General features: G+C 38.8%; 1 protein-coding gene across 2 annotated transcripts in view; it reads right to left on the bottom strand.

Annotated features, from left to right (window-relative positions):
- The window catches only part of LOC121377557, a 31,546-nt gene extending 13,314 nt beyond the window's left edge, over positions 1 to 18,232 (bottom strand). The window contains exons 1-3 of one of the 2 annotated variants that reach the window (XM_041505604.1): positions 17,973 to 18,230; positions 16,559 to 16,684; positions 14,504 to 14,948 (exon numbers count right to left, since the gene is read on the bottom strand). In XM_041505604.1, the coding sequence (XP_041361538.1) occupies positions 14,788 to 14,948; positions 16,559 to 16,684; positions 17,973 to 18,192 (507 nt within the window). In that variant the 5' untranslated portion in view covers positions 18,193 to 18,230 and the 3' untranslated portion in view covers positions 14,504 to 14,787. Of the gene's footprint in view, positions 1 to 14,503; positions 14,949 to 16,558; positions 16,685 to 17,972 lie in introns of those variants that run through there. The other variant, XR_005958629.1, reaches the window with a different exon arrangement.
- Between the last annotated feature and the right edge of the window lie 450 nt (positions 18,233 to 18,682).

Here is an 18,682-nt window from a genome sequence, read left to right as displayed (position 1 = left end):
CGTGTCAATTTTATTTACCTGTAAACAAACTTTTAATTTATAACTGCAAGTTCCCTGATTATTTTGAATTGCAGCATAAATTATTAATTATGGCCAGCATATTTAGTGAATGTAAATACAATAAAAGTACTTAAGAAATTTGCACAATCTTGCAACCACTTAAAGGTGCTATATTAAAAGTTATATGTGAGCATCTGTTTGTGACAAAGATTCTCCAATAAAAATGTATTTTACACTAGTAGATAAAATTATTTCCTATAATCATTTAAGGGCATATAGTTAAAAATGTAGTCTTTAAATGTTAAAGCAAAATTTAATAAAAACATGATTTGCAATAGCTGTCATTATGCAACTTTGAGATAGCACCTTTAATACCGGTATAATAGATTTAGTTTTGCTTAAAAGTTACTTATAAATGTCTACAAATATTTTGTTCTGAAGAGGGATAGGGGTAAACTGTCATCAGAAACAGTCCCTCACATATTGTAACAGCAATGAAATTGACATATATTATCAAAATGTGTTATAGTCTGTTCCAATAAAGTGTACATATCACCTGTTTATTGACATCTTTCTTTTAATTTCATGAGTAAACACTACCTTGTACATCAATGAGAGCCAAACCAAGTAAATGCTAAATTAGGTAGACTATCAGTAAATAGATATTTAGAAAATATTTACTTGTCTGTTTAATATGTAAGAAATAATCGACGAAAATCATTTTTATTCTATTTCCGACACTACTATAGTTATCTGACTATCTGTGACCGCCGGACTAGACCATTACAGAGAAGGGGTGTAGTAATCATACACTATTTACCTGTGCACTACAGAACAATACTGCTGCACGTTGACACTCGGAGTTGATTGTTTGTGTAACAGGGACATTTTAATCTGTACATAATGTTTTATTTTGTTTATTTCAGTTTACAATTAGTTTGTTCTTTTTTGCATGTTTTCCACAACTCCGTAACATATCTCTATTTGGTAATGATTTCCCCCAGTTGTGCTTAAAACATGTAAAAAATATATTTTGGAAAGACTATATCATTGCATTCCGTGTCTTCTCGTTATTAATTAATGTTTCATCTTTTGAAGACTTTTTATCACAGCCAATTTGTTTATAATTCCAATATAAAAATTAACAGTAAATCTTTTTTTAAAAAGAAATGGCTTGGGAAAGGTGTATCTCAAATCTGTGATCTTGTTGATGAGTACGGCAACTTTTTAACTTTAACCGTATTTAATAATTTATACAAATTAAATGCATCTTTTTTAGAGTATCAAGGAGTTATTAACTCACTTAAGGCTTACCTTAGGAAGACGAAACTGAATATAATATAAACAAATATTCCTTTAGATGATTCTCCTGTTCAAAGAAAACTTTGTTCTATCAGAAATGGCTCGAAACTATATTATTACACACTTGTAACTTCTGAAAAGCCAAATTCTGCAATATCAAAATGGCAAAATTATTTTATTTCAGACCTTAATTGGCACACTATTTATTTAAAACCATTTGTAACCACGCAAGAAATAAAACTTAGATGGTTCCAATATAGAATACTTCATAGAATATTAACTACTATTATCCTGTTCAATTATTTAGACCCAAAGTTTTTTGCAAATGTTACGTTTATGTCCTATTCGATATTTATTTTCTTTGCATTTACATGAAAACAAACCCAAACCCCGACAGGTTTTATATACAAATCATCATATAAAATGCACGAAGTTGACTTAATTCCACTTTTTAAAAATCTCTGTGTCTTTTGAATGCACGTTATTTCTCCTATAAATAACTAAGGTCATTTGCATATCAAAACATTGCGATCTGAGGCTACGTGAAGGCCATTATAGCTTGTTTCACTAAATCAAGGTTATTATTGTTTTGCAGTGTGTAACAGCATTGTCTAATCTTTCCGTTAAACATAGATGTAAACAAACAGAATATGTAACCCTTTCTTGTAGGTGCATTATATTTAATAAATTTAGCTAATGTAAACACAACTGAGGTGTAGCACAGTAATAAACACAAATCACCTCACACACCGCAGGAATGTGCTTTCCAAATTTATAAATACATTTAATGCAGGGCCGGACCCAGAAGACCAGGGGGGGGGGGGAGGGGATAAAATGTCAAAGGCAACCAACATCAAATAATAATAAAAATGTTATTTAATTTGCCTCTAAATTGGGAACTCATACGTATATATATATATTTAGAGTGGTGCTAGGGGCTGGGGTTTGGGGGTGGGGTGTTACATTTGTAATGCGAAAAACCAAAGGGCTATTGTTCGGACTCGTATGGGTTCAACCACTTTTTCATCCCGCAGACACAGCCCTGAATGTTCAAAATACGATAGCATTGCTTGGTCAATAACATCATTATTTCGATCTATGACTGCACGTGCTATTGTAGCAATGTGTAAACCACGTAAAATACAAGTTAGGTAGGGTATATAAATTCATTGAAAATGTAGTAGTCGACATTCTTGTTATTGTTATTTGAGGAAAAATATGGGTAAATCGAAAAACACTTCAGTTGATGTAAAATTGTGTATTAAGAACGTTTTCCATTATTTTGAAGATGAATATCAACGCGGTAGACCTAGGTATGCTTCTTATCGAATTGTCGATCGAGTTGCCGCTGCACTTAAAGTTTCGGTTTCAACAGTAAAAAGAACTGTGAAAAATCTAAGCTCTACGAATCCAAGAACAGAAATCACTGTTAAAAAACGCGACCGAAAACTCATCGATTTATTTGATAAAGATGTTATTAGACGACGAGTATACAAATTTTATAGAGAGGGCGAATTACGTACATTACATAAGATTAACGTGGCTTTAAGGGAGGAATGTGGAATCAACATATCCATATCAACTTTACGAAGAACACTCCATGACCTCGATTTTAAATACCAACATATGTCTACAACCGGAAAAGTGATTTTTGAGGACGCCAATATATCAGACAGGAGACTGTCCTATCTCCATGAAATATCCAGTTTACAAGAACAGGGGTATTTAATAGTGTATCAAGATGAGACCTGGGTGAATGTCAACCACACAACATCCCACCACTGGACAGATATCCACCCGGGCACAAGTACTGCCAATCACCTGCCGAAATCAGACGCTGCTGATCGAGTTCCTAAACTTTGTTCGGTGACTGGGAAGGGAAAAAGACTTATTATTTGTCATGCTGGCTGTGATAAATAACGATTGATAGATGGCTGTGAATTGATCTTTGAGGCTAAAAAAACAGACGGAGACTATCATGGTGAGATGAATCATGACAATTTCATCAAATGGTTTGAAGAACAACTTATGCCTTCTCTACCAGAACCTTCTGTTATCGTCATGGATAACGCAAGCTACTACAACAAATTAACTGAGATTACACGATGTCCTGCACTAAACGCTAAAAAGGAAGAAATTCAGTCGTGGCTACGAAACAAAAATATACCTTTTGAGAGTAACATGACAACGCCAGTTCTTTATGAACTTGTGAAAAGTAACAAATGTGCAAAGCAATTTGTTACTGATGGTATTGCTGAACGCCATGGGCACTTGTGTCTAAGACTGCCGCCAAGACATTCTGAACTCAATCCGATAGAACTGATCTGGAGTCAAGTCAAAGGGCACATAGCTCGTCATAATGATGGTAAAATGACCACGGTGCGGAGAGAACTTGCACATGCATTGAACTCTGTCACACCTACACACTTCTCTGACGCAGTTAAACATGTAATAAAGATCGAAGAAGATTTTAGAAAACAAAATAGTTTTATAAGAAATAAAATACCCCCTGTGATAGTCCCCCTTAACGAAGATAGTGATGAAGGAATGAGTTCGTCGACTGATTAAGTTATTTCTCCATACCCATCAGGAGTATTACTTTAATGTATGCATGAACTCTTTAACACCAAAAACAATTTATTTCCATATCATTCACTATCAACCAACCTAACAACCTATAAACTAATCGACTAGAAATGCATATAGACTACACATACATACGAGAGAAATGTTTATTTAACGACACACTCAACGCATTTGATATACGTTTATGTGGCGTCAGACAAAACGGTTAAGGAGCATTATGACAGTGAGAAAGAAACTCGCTACCGCCACATGGGCCACTGTTTCCGATAAGCAATTTTGATAAGCAATAAGGGACGTTTTATATGCACCATCCCATAGACAGGATAGCACATACCACAGCCTTTATACATCAGTTGTGGTGCACAGGCTGGAACTAGACACAACCCAATGGGTCCACCATGTGGGATCGATCAGTCGACCTACCATGAGCGAACGCTTTTACCTCTGAGCTACGTCCCGCTCCATATACAAAAGAAGCCTTAAGTGGTGTTGGGGTGTTGTGCAGAGGGTCACACCTCCACCAATCGCATGCATACCATATTCTTCTCTCTCTCTCCCTATAACCATATAACCATAGATTAAATATGTTGAGTGCGTCGTTACATAAATGACGTCTCTCTCTCTCTCTCTCTCTCTCTCTCTCCTCTCTCTCTCTCTCTCTCTCTCTCTCTCTCTCTCTCTCTCTCTCTCTCTCTCCTCTCTCTCTCTCCTCTCTCTCTCTCTCTCTCTGTCTGTTTCTCCCTTCAGCGCGCGCGCTTGTGTATTCCACAATATAATTATAATATTTCATACATATTTGTTTTTCAAACTGAGGTTTTGTCACTGGAACTCCCCACCTGAATCCGCGCCTGCTTCATGTTTACAGATATTTTCTTAAATATAGGTAATACTACGATTTGTGCGGATAGGACGATAGAACCGAACATTAGTTTGAAACGCACTATAGAATGATGCTTTTGATATGCAAATGACCTTAGTTATTTATAGGAGAAATAACGTGCATTCAAACGACACAGAGATTTTTAAAAAGTGGAATTAAGTCAACTTCGTGCATTTTATATGATGATTTGTATATAACAGCTATCGGGGTTTGGGTTTGTTTTCATGTAAATGCAAAGAAAACAAATATCGAATAGGAAATAAACGTAACATTTGCAAAAAACTTTGGGTCTAAATAATTGAGCAGGATAATAATAGTTTCGCATATAAATTAAAATTAATTGACAGTGAAGCGTGTACGTTTTGTCATGAAGGAAAAGAATCTATAGTGCATTTATTTTGGGAAGGTAAAATTGTTCAGAACTTTTGGAATGATTATTTAAATTGGTTATCAAACTCATGTAAGCATATATGTAATTTAAAGCTTTCTCTTGAGCTAGTGATATTTGGATGTAAAGATAATATTAAAACAGATAATGTTTTTGACCTGCTACTATTATTAGCTAAATATTTTATATATAAATGTAAAGTGCAAAGGGTCCAATTAAATATTATACTCTTCCAAAACGAAGCTAAACAAAGATATAAAGTAGAAAAATGTATTTATCTTGGTAAGAACAATCTTAATAAATTCTTCACCAAGTGGTCAGTGTATTATTTTCTCTTTGAACAGACCTAATTTTTGTAACTTTCCTTGTGCATCGTCTTGTTCTCAGCGGTCCACGCATTAATAATGTAGATACATACATATGTATATGTATGTGTGTATATGTGTGTGTATGTATATGTATGTATATGTATGTATATGTATGTGTGTGTATGTATGTGTGTGTGTATGTGTGTATATGTATATATATATATTATGTGCGTTTTTTAAATATTTATGTACGTCGTTCATAGAATGGAAAAGGATGAAAGTGTGTTGTTGTTTTTTTTGCGAGAGAGAAAGATAACTGGATAGCGACATTGATTAGATATGTAGTGAGAGACAGAGAGAGAGAGAGAGAGAGAGAGAGAGAGAGAGAGAGAGAGAGAGAGAGAGAGAGAGAGAGAGAGAGAGAGAGAGGCGCGGGGAGGGAGAGGGGGTGGGGGTGGGGTGAGCTGGGGTTTGCAAGCCAGTACCCTAAAGTATTATATTATGTTGTTATACTGCCTAAAATAGTTTAAATAACAACAACAATTCTCTGACAATGCAAACTTATATTTTATTTATGATTATGATGGGGATGACGATGATCATCATGATGATGAAGAGAAGGAAGAGGTTGGTATTATACCAACGCCAGCACACGCACACGTACGCACACGTACGCACACAAGCGCACACTCTTACAAAAATATACACACGTACATGTAGGTACATTCACGCACACACATAATATATGTGGATCAATAAATCGCTTCCTAGCGAATGCACATATCACTTCCCTGGCGATAAATCGCTTCTGTCCACAAATCGTTTTTTAATCGGTTTCTATGAGAGCATCTCATACTGTTCCTGTCCAATACCGGACAGACAGATTCCCGCAGAAAGCAGCAAAATGGCTGCCGAGGCACAATCCAGTTTGAACGACCAACTCAGATATTTTGGATGCTTGACTCCAAACAGGATGACCGTGAGTAGGGCAAACACCCCTGAAATTAAAAAGTTAAAATAGTTACACTTTATTTATTTCATATATCTCGATAACCCCTGCCTGTACCATTGCTCATCGTGGTGCGGGGCTGACAACATTAGCATGGGGTTTCTTGAGTGTGCAGGGAGTGCCCAGTGGTAAAAAAAACTCGCCTGATGCGCGGTCGATCTAGGATCGATTCCACTCTGTGGGCCCATTGGGCTATGTATCCCTCTAGCCAGTGCACCACGACTGGTATATAAAAATATGAGGTATGTGCTGTCCTGTCTGTGTAATGGTGCCTATAAAAGATGCCTTCATACTAATGGGGAAATGTAGCACGTTTCTGCTCCAAAAGCTATACGTCAGAATTACCAAATATTTGACTTGATTAATCAATGAATGTGCTCTTGTGGTGTCGGTAAACAAAACAACCAAACTTAATTGTGAGAGGCGAATAAAAATAGTTTCCGTATCTCTTGGAAATTTTAAAACAAGTATTATATGCATCTGTGAGAATGTTTTAAAGTGTTTTGTTTTCGCCCTTTCGAAGATTGCATTTTTGGAATGTTGTTTTGATCTTTGTTTAGAACAGCTCCATACACAGTTTCCATGTCCTGACCACAGCGTGTATTTTTGTATTTTAGGAATGTTGTTTTGATCTCTGTTTACAACAGCTCCATATACAGTTTCCATGTCCTGATCACAGCGTTTATTTCTGTATTTTTGGAATGTTGTTTGATCTTTGTTTACAACAGCTCCATATACAGTTTCGATGTCCTGACCACAGCGTTTATTTCTGTATTTTTGGAATCTTGTTTTGATCTTTGTTTACAACAGCTCCATATACAGTTTCCATGTCCTGACCACAGCGTTTATTTCTGTATTTTTGGAATGTTGTTTTGATCTTTGTTTACAACAGCTCCATACACAGTTTCCATGTCCTGACCACAGCGTTTATTTCTGTATTTTTGGAATGTTGTTTTGATCTTTGTTTACAACAGCTCCATACACAGTTTCCATGTCCTGACCACAGCGTTTATTTCTGTATTTTTGGAATGTTGTTTTGATCTTTGTTTACAACAGCTCCATACACAGTTTCCGTGTCCTGATCACAGCGTTTATTTCCGTATTTTTCAACATTTTATTGTTTGGTATTTAATGACAATATGCTTCATTGTGTCTTTCACAAGTGTGACTCTTTCATTGATTATTTGTATTAATAATTTTAGAATTTCACATTGATGTTGACCATTATATAGCTTATTTTCGCACGGAATAGCCGACGTCTTTTTGTGTTGTGTGGGGCTATTTTGTGTGCTTTTTTGTGGGAGGGTTTTGTGGGGGGTTTTTTGGTTTGGGAATTGTACCGATACCACTTGGGCACATTGGTTTGTGTACCAATCGTCTGTTATTGTGTGACAAACATTTGTGTAATTCTGACAAATAGTATTAGAGGACATTTGCTGTGACAAAAGACTGTCACTTGTAGATTGCACAGACTTAATGTTTTTGGTGTCGCCTGGAACGGAATGTATACGAGTGGTATATATTTTTGTAGATGAATTGCTGAAATTCTCTACATAAATGTTCTGCTTGTTGATCGCTCCAATAAGGATTTACCCTGGTTTGTCATTGTATGTAAATGTTTTACGACATTTATATTTCTTTATTGAAGAACAGAAGTGTAATAACTATTTACTCAGTGATCATGTAAGTAACAATGACTGTTATAGAGCGTCAGTACAGGCTCCTAAAGCCTGAGCGAGAGAGAGAGAGAGAGAGAGAGAGAGAGAGAGAGAGAGAGAGAGAGAGAGAGAGAGAGAGAGAGAGAGAGAGAGAGACACACACACAGAGAGAGAGAGAGAGAAGACAGAGAAGAAAGAGGAGAGCGAGAGGAGACAAAGAAGAGAGAGAAAAGAAGAGATAGATAGACAGAGGGGGGAGAGAGAGAGAGAGAGAGAGACAGAGAGAGAGAGAGAGGGGGGGGGGTGGGAGACAGTGAAAGAGATAGAGCGCATGTGTTTGTTCGGTGTGTGTGTGTGTGTGTGTGTGTGTGTGTGTGTACATACATACACTTATACATATACATATATGTATTATATGTATATATGTATGTATGTGCCCGACAGCGATAAATAAATAAATAAATAAATGAATATATATATATATATATATATATATATATATATCGCTCTGTCAGACAAACACACACAAAACACACGCACACACACACAAACACACACACACGCGCGCGCACAGACACACACACACATGCACGCGCGCACATACGGACGTGAAGATACGACTTACCAGAATTGTTCAGGGTCGGGATGTATCTACAGTACTGCTCGAAACTAAACATTTTGCACCCATACCACAAGCCGTTGTAGTTGGAGTGGTCGACCACGACCCAGTAGGGCGTCATCATGGCGATCACGTGGAGGAAGAAACCCGCCGAGAAGCCGATGATGCCGACACCGAATCACTGATCATGTCGTGGCTGACGTTCGTTTGTCTCACCTGCGTACATGCTTAAATCTGTAAGAAGAAAGGAAGGCAATGTTTTATTTAACAACGCACTCAGCACATTTTATTTACGGTTATATGGCGTCAGACATATGGTTAAGAACCACACAAATACTGAGAGAGGAAACCCGCTGTCGTCACTTCATGAGCTACTCTTTTCGATTAGCAGCACGGGGATCTTTTATATGCATCATCCCCCAGACAGGATAACACATACCACGGACTTGCCCTGGCTGGAACAATAAATAGCCCGATGGGCCCACCAACGAGGAACTCAGGACAGATCTCTAGAGACTAAGTAAATATTACACATCTTCCAGATTACAGATTTGGGCAGGACGTAGCTTGATGCGCAGTCGGTTTAGGATCAATTCCCATCAGTGGGCCCATTGGGCTATTTCTGGTGTATCAAAGGCCGTGGTATGTACTATCCTGTCTGTGGGATCCCTTGCCACTAATGGAACAAAGTAACTGGTTTACTCTCTAAATTTATATGTCAAAATTACCAAATGTTTGACATCCGATAGCCGATGATTTATTAATCAATGTACTCTAGTGGTAACATTAAACAAAACAAACTCTAACTGTTCCGAGTTAACCAATGTGCTCTAGTGGTGTCGTTAAACCAAACAAACTTTCAAACGTTACCTACTGACTGACTGTACGTCTGCCTGACAGAATGAATGATTTCGGAATCAATTATTGACTAATGCTAGTATCATACTGTCAATTGTTACGACGAAGTTGGCCAACAAGACGGTTGCGTTGTAATTTCCCCAATTCCCGAGTTACGACGGGTGCGCTCAGACTAACAACTCATGGGTTGTACGACGAGAATCGAGTTGTAAGAGCGCTCAGACTAGCAACTAGACAGTCATAGAAGTCATGACAGCAGAAAGTTGGCCAACATTGCGCTGGCAGCTGGTAGTCTGATACTAGCATTACTGATAAACGGACAACTTGTTTCTTATAACTGTCCTAAATCTGCTGTCAATATAACATTATAAAGACTAAAACACACCGAAACTGGGCCTGAGTCTGGCGAGTGTGACAAAGACGTCAAGCTATGGTGTATTTTCACCTTTTTCACGTCTTTAACTTTTACGTGTTATGAATATGATAACAGCATTCATAAGTTTGTGTGTGTTTATATGTATGTGTATGTTTGTTTGTATGTATGCGTGTATATGCGTGTATATAAAGTTTGTTTTGTTTAACGACACCACTAGAGCACAATTATATATTAATCATCGGCTATTGGATGTCAAACACTTGCTAATTTTGATAGTCTTAGAGAGGAAACCCGTTACATTTTACCACCAGTAGCAAGGGATCTTTTATATGTACCATCCCACAAACATGACAGCACCTACCATGAGGTTTGATATACCAGTTGTGGTGCACTGACTGGAACTAGATTTTTAGAAATAGCCCAAATAAGCACATCGATGGGGATCAATTCTAGAGCGACCGCTCATCAAGAAAGAACTTTACCACTGTGCTACGACTCATGCGTGTGTGTATGCGTGTGCGGGCGCGCGTACTTTACCACTGGGCTACGACTCATGCGTGTGTGTATGAGTGTGCGGGCGTGCGTATGTGTGTGTGTGTGTGTGTGTGTGTGTGTGTGTGTGTGTGTTAGTGGTAGGCTGGGGAGGAATAGAGAGAAATACAGAAACACCCTCCCCAAAAAATATGTCCTGTATCCGAAAAAAGTCACTTGTAATATATGCGCGCGCGTGTGTGTGCGTGTATATGTGTGTGTGTATGCGCGTGCATGTGTATATGTGTGTGGATGTGTGTATGTATGTGTATATGTGTGTGTGTGTGTTTGTGTGTATGTGTGTGTGTGTTTGTGCGTATTTTTTTGTATGTGTATGTGTGTGTTTGTGTGTATGTATCTGTGTATGTCTGTGTGTCTGTCTGTGTGTGTGTGTGTATGTGTGTATGTATGTGGGTTTATGTGTGTGTATGTGTATCTATGTATGTGCGCACGTAGTTATGTGTATGTGTGTGTATATATGTGTGTGTGTGTCTGTATGTGTGTATGTGTGTGTGTATGTGTGTGTGTGTGTATGTGTGCCTGTCTCTCTCTCTCTCTCTCTCTCTCTCTCTCTCTCTGTGTGTGTGTGTGTGTGTGCCCCTGTGTCTCTGTGTGTGTGTCTGTGTATCTCTCTCTCTCTCTGTCTCTCTCTCTCTCTCTCTCTCTCTCTCTCTCTCTCTCTCTCTCTCTCTCTCTCTCTCTCTCTCTCTCTCTCTCTCTCTCTCTCTCCCTCCCCATTCAGCCATTATCTCTCAGTTTGACTCGATACCGGGATGTGATCCCAGGATCTACCAGCCGTGAATCAGATGACTTATCAATCCACCACACCACTAAACAGAGGCGGGTTGATTGGAGAAGACCCCAAATCGTATCCATACTGCAGAGGAACAAAGGTCACATACTCAACCTTGGTCGTTTGGCAACGCGGAAGTGAATGCAAAATGGAGGATATTAAATGTTCAGAACGTTTAGGGTCCGGTTAGCTACACGGTGGTGATTCGACAAGAGATAACAATTTCAACACACGCACGCACACACACCTATTTAACCCCTACACATACACACACACACACACACACACGCGCACACACGCACAGCCCGAATAGCTTAGGCGTGAGAACAAGCGTGCTTGAACGTTAAATGACAATAAGCAGGAAAGCCAAATAGAAACACATTGAAATGAGAAACGGAATATCTCAACAACGTTCTGAAACCCCACCAAACCCCATGGGGTGGGGGGGGGTGGGGGGTGGCGGTCTATTTTCACGGCCGTAGCTGGGTGGGGGGGGGGGGCGAGCAGTTGTCCCCCTAGAAAAAATCCGGAAAGCATTATAGTAACTTAAAGAACATTTTCTTTTTGACTGTTGAAGAAGTTTTAGACTATTAACTACTCAGTTGCCCCCCCCCCCCTAAAAAAACCCAACATAATAATAAAAAAATAAAAAATAAAAAATATCCTAGCTATGGCCCTGATTTTTAGATTAAAAAAATCATTTATGACGCGCTCCGTCTAAATATAGACTAGTTATCTGACTATCTGTGACCGAGCCGGACTAGACCATTACAGAGAAGGGGTGTAAACATACAATATTTACCTGTGCACTACAGAACAATACTGCTGCACGTTGACACTCGGAGTTGATTGTTTGTGTAACAGGGACATTTTAATCTGTACATAATGTTTTATTTTGTTTATTTCAGTTTACAATTAGTTTGTTCTTTCTTTCAGACTGATATGCAAACTGAAATAATTATAGTTCACCTGACTCTTGCACACACTTCACTATCGTTCGCGTCACGGCAATCGGCACCTACGTTTTCAGCAATAACTTTACTTATATATAAAAAAATATTTGGAAACAATTTAATTTAAATTAAAGGAAACAATAGTTCTTTTTTAAAATTTCCAAATCTTTTTTCCTTTTTTGACTATAATATTAATCAAAACAAAAAAAAAAAAAAGTTTTTAAAGGGACACACCCTAGTTACGGCTATTTGTTAACCATTCCGGCGTTGTTTTTCGCTATTAAACCTCATTTTTCACAAATAAAATTGCACTTTACTTACATTTTATTATTTAGAATACACATTTCCATTCACCTGAAGTGCTTTTTGGTAATCCTGATGTTTGCAAAACCACGAAATGCATTTTTTGCATTTTTTCACAAGTCGTGTTGTCGAGAAAAAACCGTTAAGCAAGCGAGGTCCAATCTATTTTTAGAGGGGATATTTCTATTTCAATGTCACAGACGTTGGTATATTACGTGACCGTTATCATTTTGGTTCGGTTTGTTTTCTCGTGCACGGTTCGCGCAATCAACATCCGATTTGTTGTTGTTCATTTGTGAGATTTTTCTTCACAGTTCGTGAACATTTTCAGTAACAATCAAGTTCAGACAAGTAAGTGTCTCAATACAAAACGTTACAAACCCTTAAAAACCAATAATTTTGCTAAGTCTTACGATATCTGGAGAGGGGATACAACCAGGACAGAACAGTTGGAACATGTCCAGGAGAGGTGAAACGAACGCACCCCAAGTCTGTGAAATTTGTTGTGACGTAGGCATTGTTGTGCTTCGAGCGACATCTACCGGTGACATCAGAATACTAACTTTCAAAATTATTTCAAGCAATTGGGACATGGGGATTCCCATGGTATTTATCGATATAAAACCTGCTTTTTCACTCCATTTGATTAAAACGTGATCTAAGTGTGTTACAGGTTTGTAGATTAACCAAATTATAATTTATTTTCGCTGGATGGAACTAGGGTGTGTGGCTTTAACGAAATTTATAGTATAGTAGTATATCTTTACTCCTTTGCAATAAATAAAGAATTCATATAACGTATTAGAATTTGTCAATTTAGGAGGGTTGAGTTTCACGAATTTCACACAAAATGACAAATATCGTGTTTTCGTCAAAATCTTCAAAGTACAACCACCTTATGTCTACAACACAGTAATTTTAATTGAAGTTTGTGGTTGCTATGGTTATGAAAATGTGTTCGTGTGTGTGTGTGTGTGTGTGCGTGCGCGCGCGCGTACGTACATATGTGTGTGTGTGTGTGTATGTATGCGTGTATGTGTTTGTGTATGTATGCGTGTATGTGTTTGTGTCTGTGTGTGCGCCTGTGTGTGTGTGTATGTGTGTGTGTGCACATGTGTGTATGTGTTTGTGTCTGTGTATGTGTGCGTGTGTGTATGTATGCGTGTATGTGTGTGTGTGCGCATGTGTGTATGTGTATGTGTGTGTGTGTACACATGTGTGTATGTGTTTGTGTATGTCTGTCTGTTTGTGTGTGTGTATGTGTTTGTGTGTGTGTGTGTGTGTGTGTGCGTGCGCGCGCATGTGTGTGTATGCGTGTGTGTGTGTGCGCCTGTGTGTGTGTGTGTATATGCGTGATTGTGTGTGTATGTGCGCCAGCGTGTGTGTGTGTGTGTGTGTGTGTGTGTGTGTGTGCACGCGCACCTGTGTGTCTCTGTATATAGATAGACAGAGATGTAGGTAGCTTAACAGAGCTAAACCGATATATGGATAGATAGTCAGACAGACATACAATACAATACAGATAGATTGACAAACGGACGAACGGGCGGATGGATGAAAAGCGAGACAGACATGTGGGAAGAATCTTCATGAAAGGTAAATGAATAAATGTTGTTGAAATGTGGGGTGGGACAATTAGGACAGGAAGTCATTTCATGTACCGACCTCGGTGTGTGAATTCCACGGTGTATCACACATTCGACCGAACCCCCCCCCCCCCCCCCCCGAAATCGCTTTTTTTATAATTTAATATATCTGACATTGATATCTGACATTATTATATTTACTCAACATAGAAATATATGCCCAATATCTCTGCAATCTATTTTGGAACCCCCCTTTTCAAAATCCTATGTATTGGAACCCCCCTTTTCAAACTCCTATGTACGCCCATGTTATACTGCCTAAAATAGTTTAAATAACAACAACAATTCTCTGACAATGCAAACTTATATTTTATTTATGATTATGATGGGGATGACGATGATGATCATGATGATGAAGAGAAGGAAGAGGTTGGTATTATACCAACGCCAGCACACGCACACACGCACACGTACGCACACAAGCGCACATACTTACACAAATATACACACGTAGATGTAGGTACATTCACGCACACACATATTTTATGTGGATCAATAAATCGCTTCATAGCGATTGCACATATCACTTCCCTGGCGATCAATCGCTTCTGTCCACAAATCGTTTTTAAATCGGTTTCTATGAGAGCATGTCATACTGGTCCTGTCCAATACCGGACACACAGATTCCCGCAGAAAGCAGCAAAATGGCTGCCGAGGCACAATCCAGTTTGAACGACCAACTCAGATATTTTGGATGTTTGACTCCAAACAGGATGACCGTGAATAGGGCAAACACCCCTGGAATTAGAAAGTTAAAATAGTTACACTTTATTTATTTCATAGGTCTCGATAACTCCTGCCTGTACCATTGCGCATCGTGGTGCGGGGCTGACAACATTAGCATGGAGTGTCTTGAGTGTGGAGGGCTGACAACATTAGCATGGGGTTTCTTGAGTGTGGAGGGCTGACAACATTAGCATGGGGTTTCTTGAGTGTGCAGGGCTGACAACATTAGCATGGGGTTTCTTGAGTGTGCAGGGAGTGCCCAGTGGTAAAACACCCGCCTGATGCGCGGTCGATCTAGGATCGATTCCTCTCTGTGGGCCCATTGGGCTATGTCTCCCTCTAGCCAGTGCACCACGACTGGTATACAAAAAATATGAGGTATGTGCTGTCCTGTCTGTGGAATGGTGCCTATAAAAGATGTCTTCATACTGATGGAGAAATGTAGCAGGTTTCTGCTCCAAAACTATATGTCAGAATTACCAAATATTTGACATCCAATAGCCGATGATTAATAAATCAATGTGCTCAAGTGGTGTCGGTAAACAAAACAACAGAACTTAATTGTGAGAGGCGAATAAAAATAGTTTCCGTATCTCTTGGAAATTTTAAAACAAGTGTTATATGCATCTTTGATAATGTTTTAAAACATGTTTTGTTTTTGGCCCTTTCGAAGATTGTATTTTTGGAATGTTGTTTTGATCTTTGTGGGGCGAGACGTAGCTCGGTGTGGGATCGATCCCCGTCAGTGGGCCCATTGGGCTATTTCTCGTTCCAGCCAATGCACACCGACTGATATATCAAATGCCGTGCTATGTACTACTCTGTCTGTGGGGTGATGCTTATAAAAGATCCCTTGCTGCTAATCGAAAAGAGTAGCCCATGAAGTGGCGACAGCGGGTTTCCTCTCTCAATTACTATGTGGTCCTTAACAATATGTCCGACGCCATATAACCGTAAATAAAATGTGTTGAGTGCGTAGCTAAATAAAACATTTTCTTTCTTTCTTTGTGTTGTGTGGTTGTTTTTTTTTAGGGGGTGGTTGTGGGGTTTGGGATTGTTATGGTATACGACTAGTATATTTTTTGTAGATGCATTGCTGAAATTCTCTACATAAAGGTTCTGCTTGTTAATCGCTCCAATTAGGTTTTATTGTATGTAAATATTTTACGACATTTATATCTCTTTGTTGAAAAACAAAAGTGTAATAACTATTTTCTCAGTGATCATGGAAGTTATAATGACTGTTATAGAGCGAGAGAGAGAGAAAGAGAGAGAGAGAGAGAGAGGAGATCGAAAAAGAGAGGAGAGAGGAAAGAGAGACGAGAAAGAAGAGAGACATAGATAAGACAGAGAAGATAGAGAGAACAGAGAGAAAATAGAGGAGAGAGAGGAAAGAGGAGAGTGAGAGGAGACAGAGAAGAGATAGAAAATAAGAGGGGGGGGCAGAGAGAGAGAGAGAGAGAGAGAGAGAGAGAGAGAGAGAGAGAGAGAGAGAGAGAGAGAGAGAGAGAGAGAGAGAGAGAGAGGAGAGAGTTTGACAGTTTTTCGCACTAAGAGCTCTCTTGCCATATTGTCACATATAAACAGGATACTGATAGCGGGCATTCGAACTCGGATCTTACCAGATAATAGTATGCATCCAGTCAACACAAGGAGGGACTTTCGGTTTCGTTTCCAAGAGTGGTGCGCAATACCAATCAAAGTGAAAATACAACATGCTAGCGCCAACAACGACATCGACTCCTCAGCTAGAAGAAACACAAGACAAAAGCATATTCGCTATAGAGTTCTGCTGTCTAAGATTTCATTTTCTTCAATAGTAGATACATGTAATTTATTAATTAGTAAAGAACACCTTGGAATATTATTTTGTTAACTATAAGAATTTTTGAAAATCTCCAATGTCAAATTTCTATTTAAATTCTGTAATACAAAAATAAAAATTAAAACGTCATCTTTCTATTTGCTTGTGACCACTACCCCAGAGAATAATACTACCAAGTGTCCGAACTATTCGATAAAAACTATAGAAGAAGATTCAATGTTAAATGTATATTGAAAGTTTTAAATAAACATTTAAAAATTTAAAAATGTCTACATATGTCTGTATTTGTGTTTGTGAACACTGCATCTCAGAATATACATATTGAATTTCAGAACTATGCAGTAAAACATTTAGGAGAAGATGGAGCTTTAAATTGCTAGTGTTAAATTTATATAGTTTTTAAAATAATAAAGTTTAATTTTTTTAAAAATCACACATTCAAAATGTCCTAAATATATCTCTATTAGTTTGTGGAAACTGTCCCAGAGAATAACAGTGCCATGTTTTATAACTATCTGATCAAAACTCTAGGACGTTCAATATTTCAATAGAATGTTTAAACCAATTTAATATAAGTTCAAAAGTTTAAAATGTTCACAATAGGTCTCTTATAGTTTATGGAGGATACAAACGCACATACATATATACATACACACATACATACAAACATACACATGCAGACACATATATAATGACACACAAACACACACACACACACACACACGCTCTCTCGCTCTCTCTCTCTCTCTTTCTGTCTCTCTCTATCTTTCTGTCTGTCTGTCTGTCTCTCTCTCTCTCTCTCTCTCTCTCTCTCTCTCTCTCTCTCTCTCTCTCTCTCTCTCTCTCTCTCTCTCTCTCTCTCTCTCTCTCTCTCGTATATCCCTCTCTCTCTCTCTCTCTCTCTCTCTCTCTCTCTCTCTCTCTCTCTCTCTCTCTCGCTCTCTCTCTCATACATACATACATACATACATACATACATACATAGACATATATATAAGTCTGTATGTCTGTACATGTATGTCTATGTGTATGTCTGTATATATGTATGTCTGTGTGTATGCATGTATATCGCTCTGTCAGACAAACACACACATACACACACACACACACACACACACACACACACACACACACACACACACACACACACACACAAGCACGCGCGCGTTCACATTTACACGCATACGTACGGACGTGAACATACGACTTACCAGAATTGTTCCTGGTCGGGATGTATCTACAGTACTGCTCGAAACTATACAGTTTGCACCCATACCACAGGCCGTTGTAGTTGGAGTGGTCGAGCACCACCCAGTAGGGCGTCATCATGGCGATCACGTGGAGGAAGAAACCCGCCGAGAAGCCGATGATGCCGACACCGACTCGCTGATCACGTCGTGGCTGACGTCCGTTTGTCTCACCTGCGTACATGCTTAAATCTGTAAAAAGAAAGGAAGGAAATGTTATATTTAACGACGCACTCAACACATTTTATTTACAGTGATATGGCGTCAGACATATGGTTAAGGACCACACATATATTGAGAGAGGAAACCCGCTGTCGCCGCTTCATGGGCTACTTTTTTCGATTAGCAGCAAGGGATCTTTTATATGCACCATCCCACAGACAGGATAGTATATACCACGGCTTTTGATACACCTGAAATAGCCCAATGGGCCCACCGATGGGGATCGATCCTAAACCGACCGCGCGTCAAGCTACGTCCTGCCGAAATCTGTAATCTGGAAGATGTGTAATATTTACTTAGTCTCTAGAGATCTGTCCTGAGTTCCTCGTTGGTGGGCCCATCGGGCTACTTATTGTTCCAGCCAGGGCACCGCAACTGGTATATCAAAGTCCGTGGTATGTGTTATCCTGTCTGAGGGGAAGGTACATATAAGAGATCCCTTGCCACTAATG

This window comes from Gigantopelta aegis, chromosome 7, assembly GCF_016097555.1.
Source record: "Gigantopelta aegis isolate Gae_Host chromosome 7, Gae_host_genome, whole genome shotgun sequence".
NCBI lineage: Eukaryota > Metazoa > Mollusca > Gastropoda > Neomphalida > Peltospiridae > Gigantopelta > Gigantopelta aegis.
This window is presented reverse-complemented; position numbering and strand designations above follow the sequence as displayed.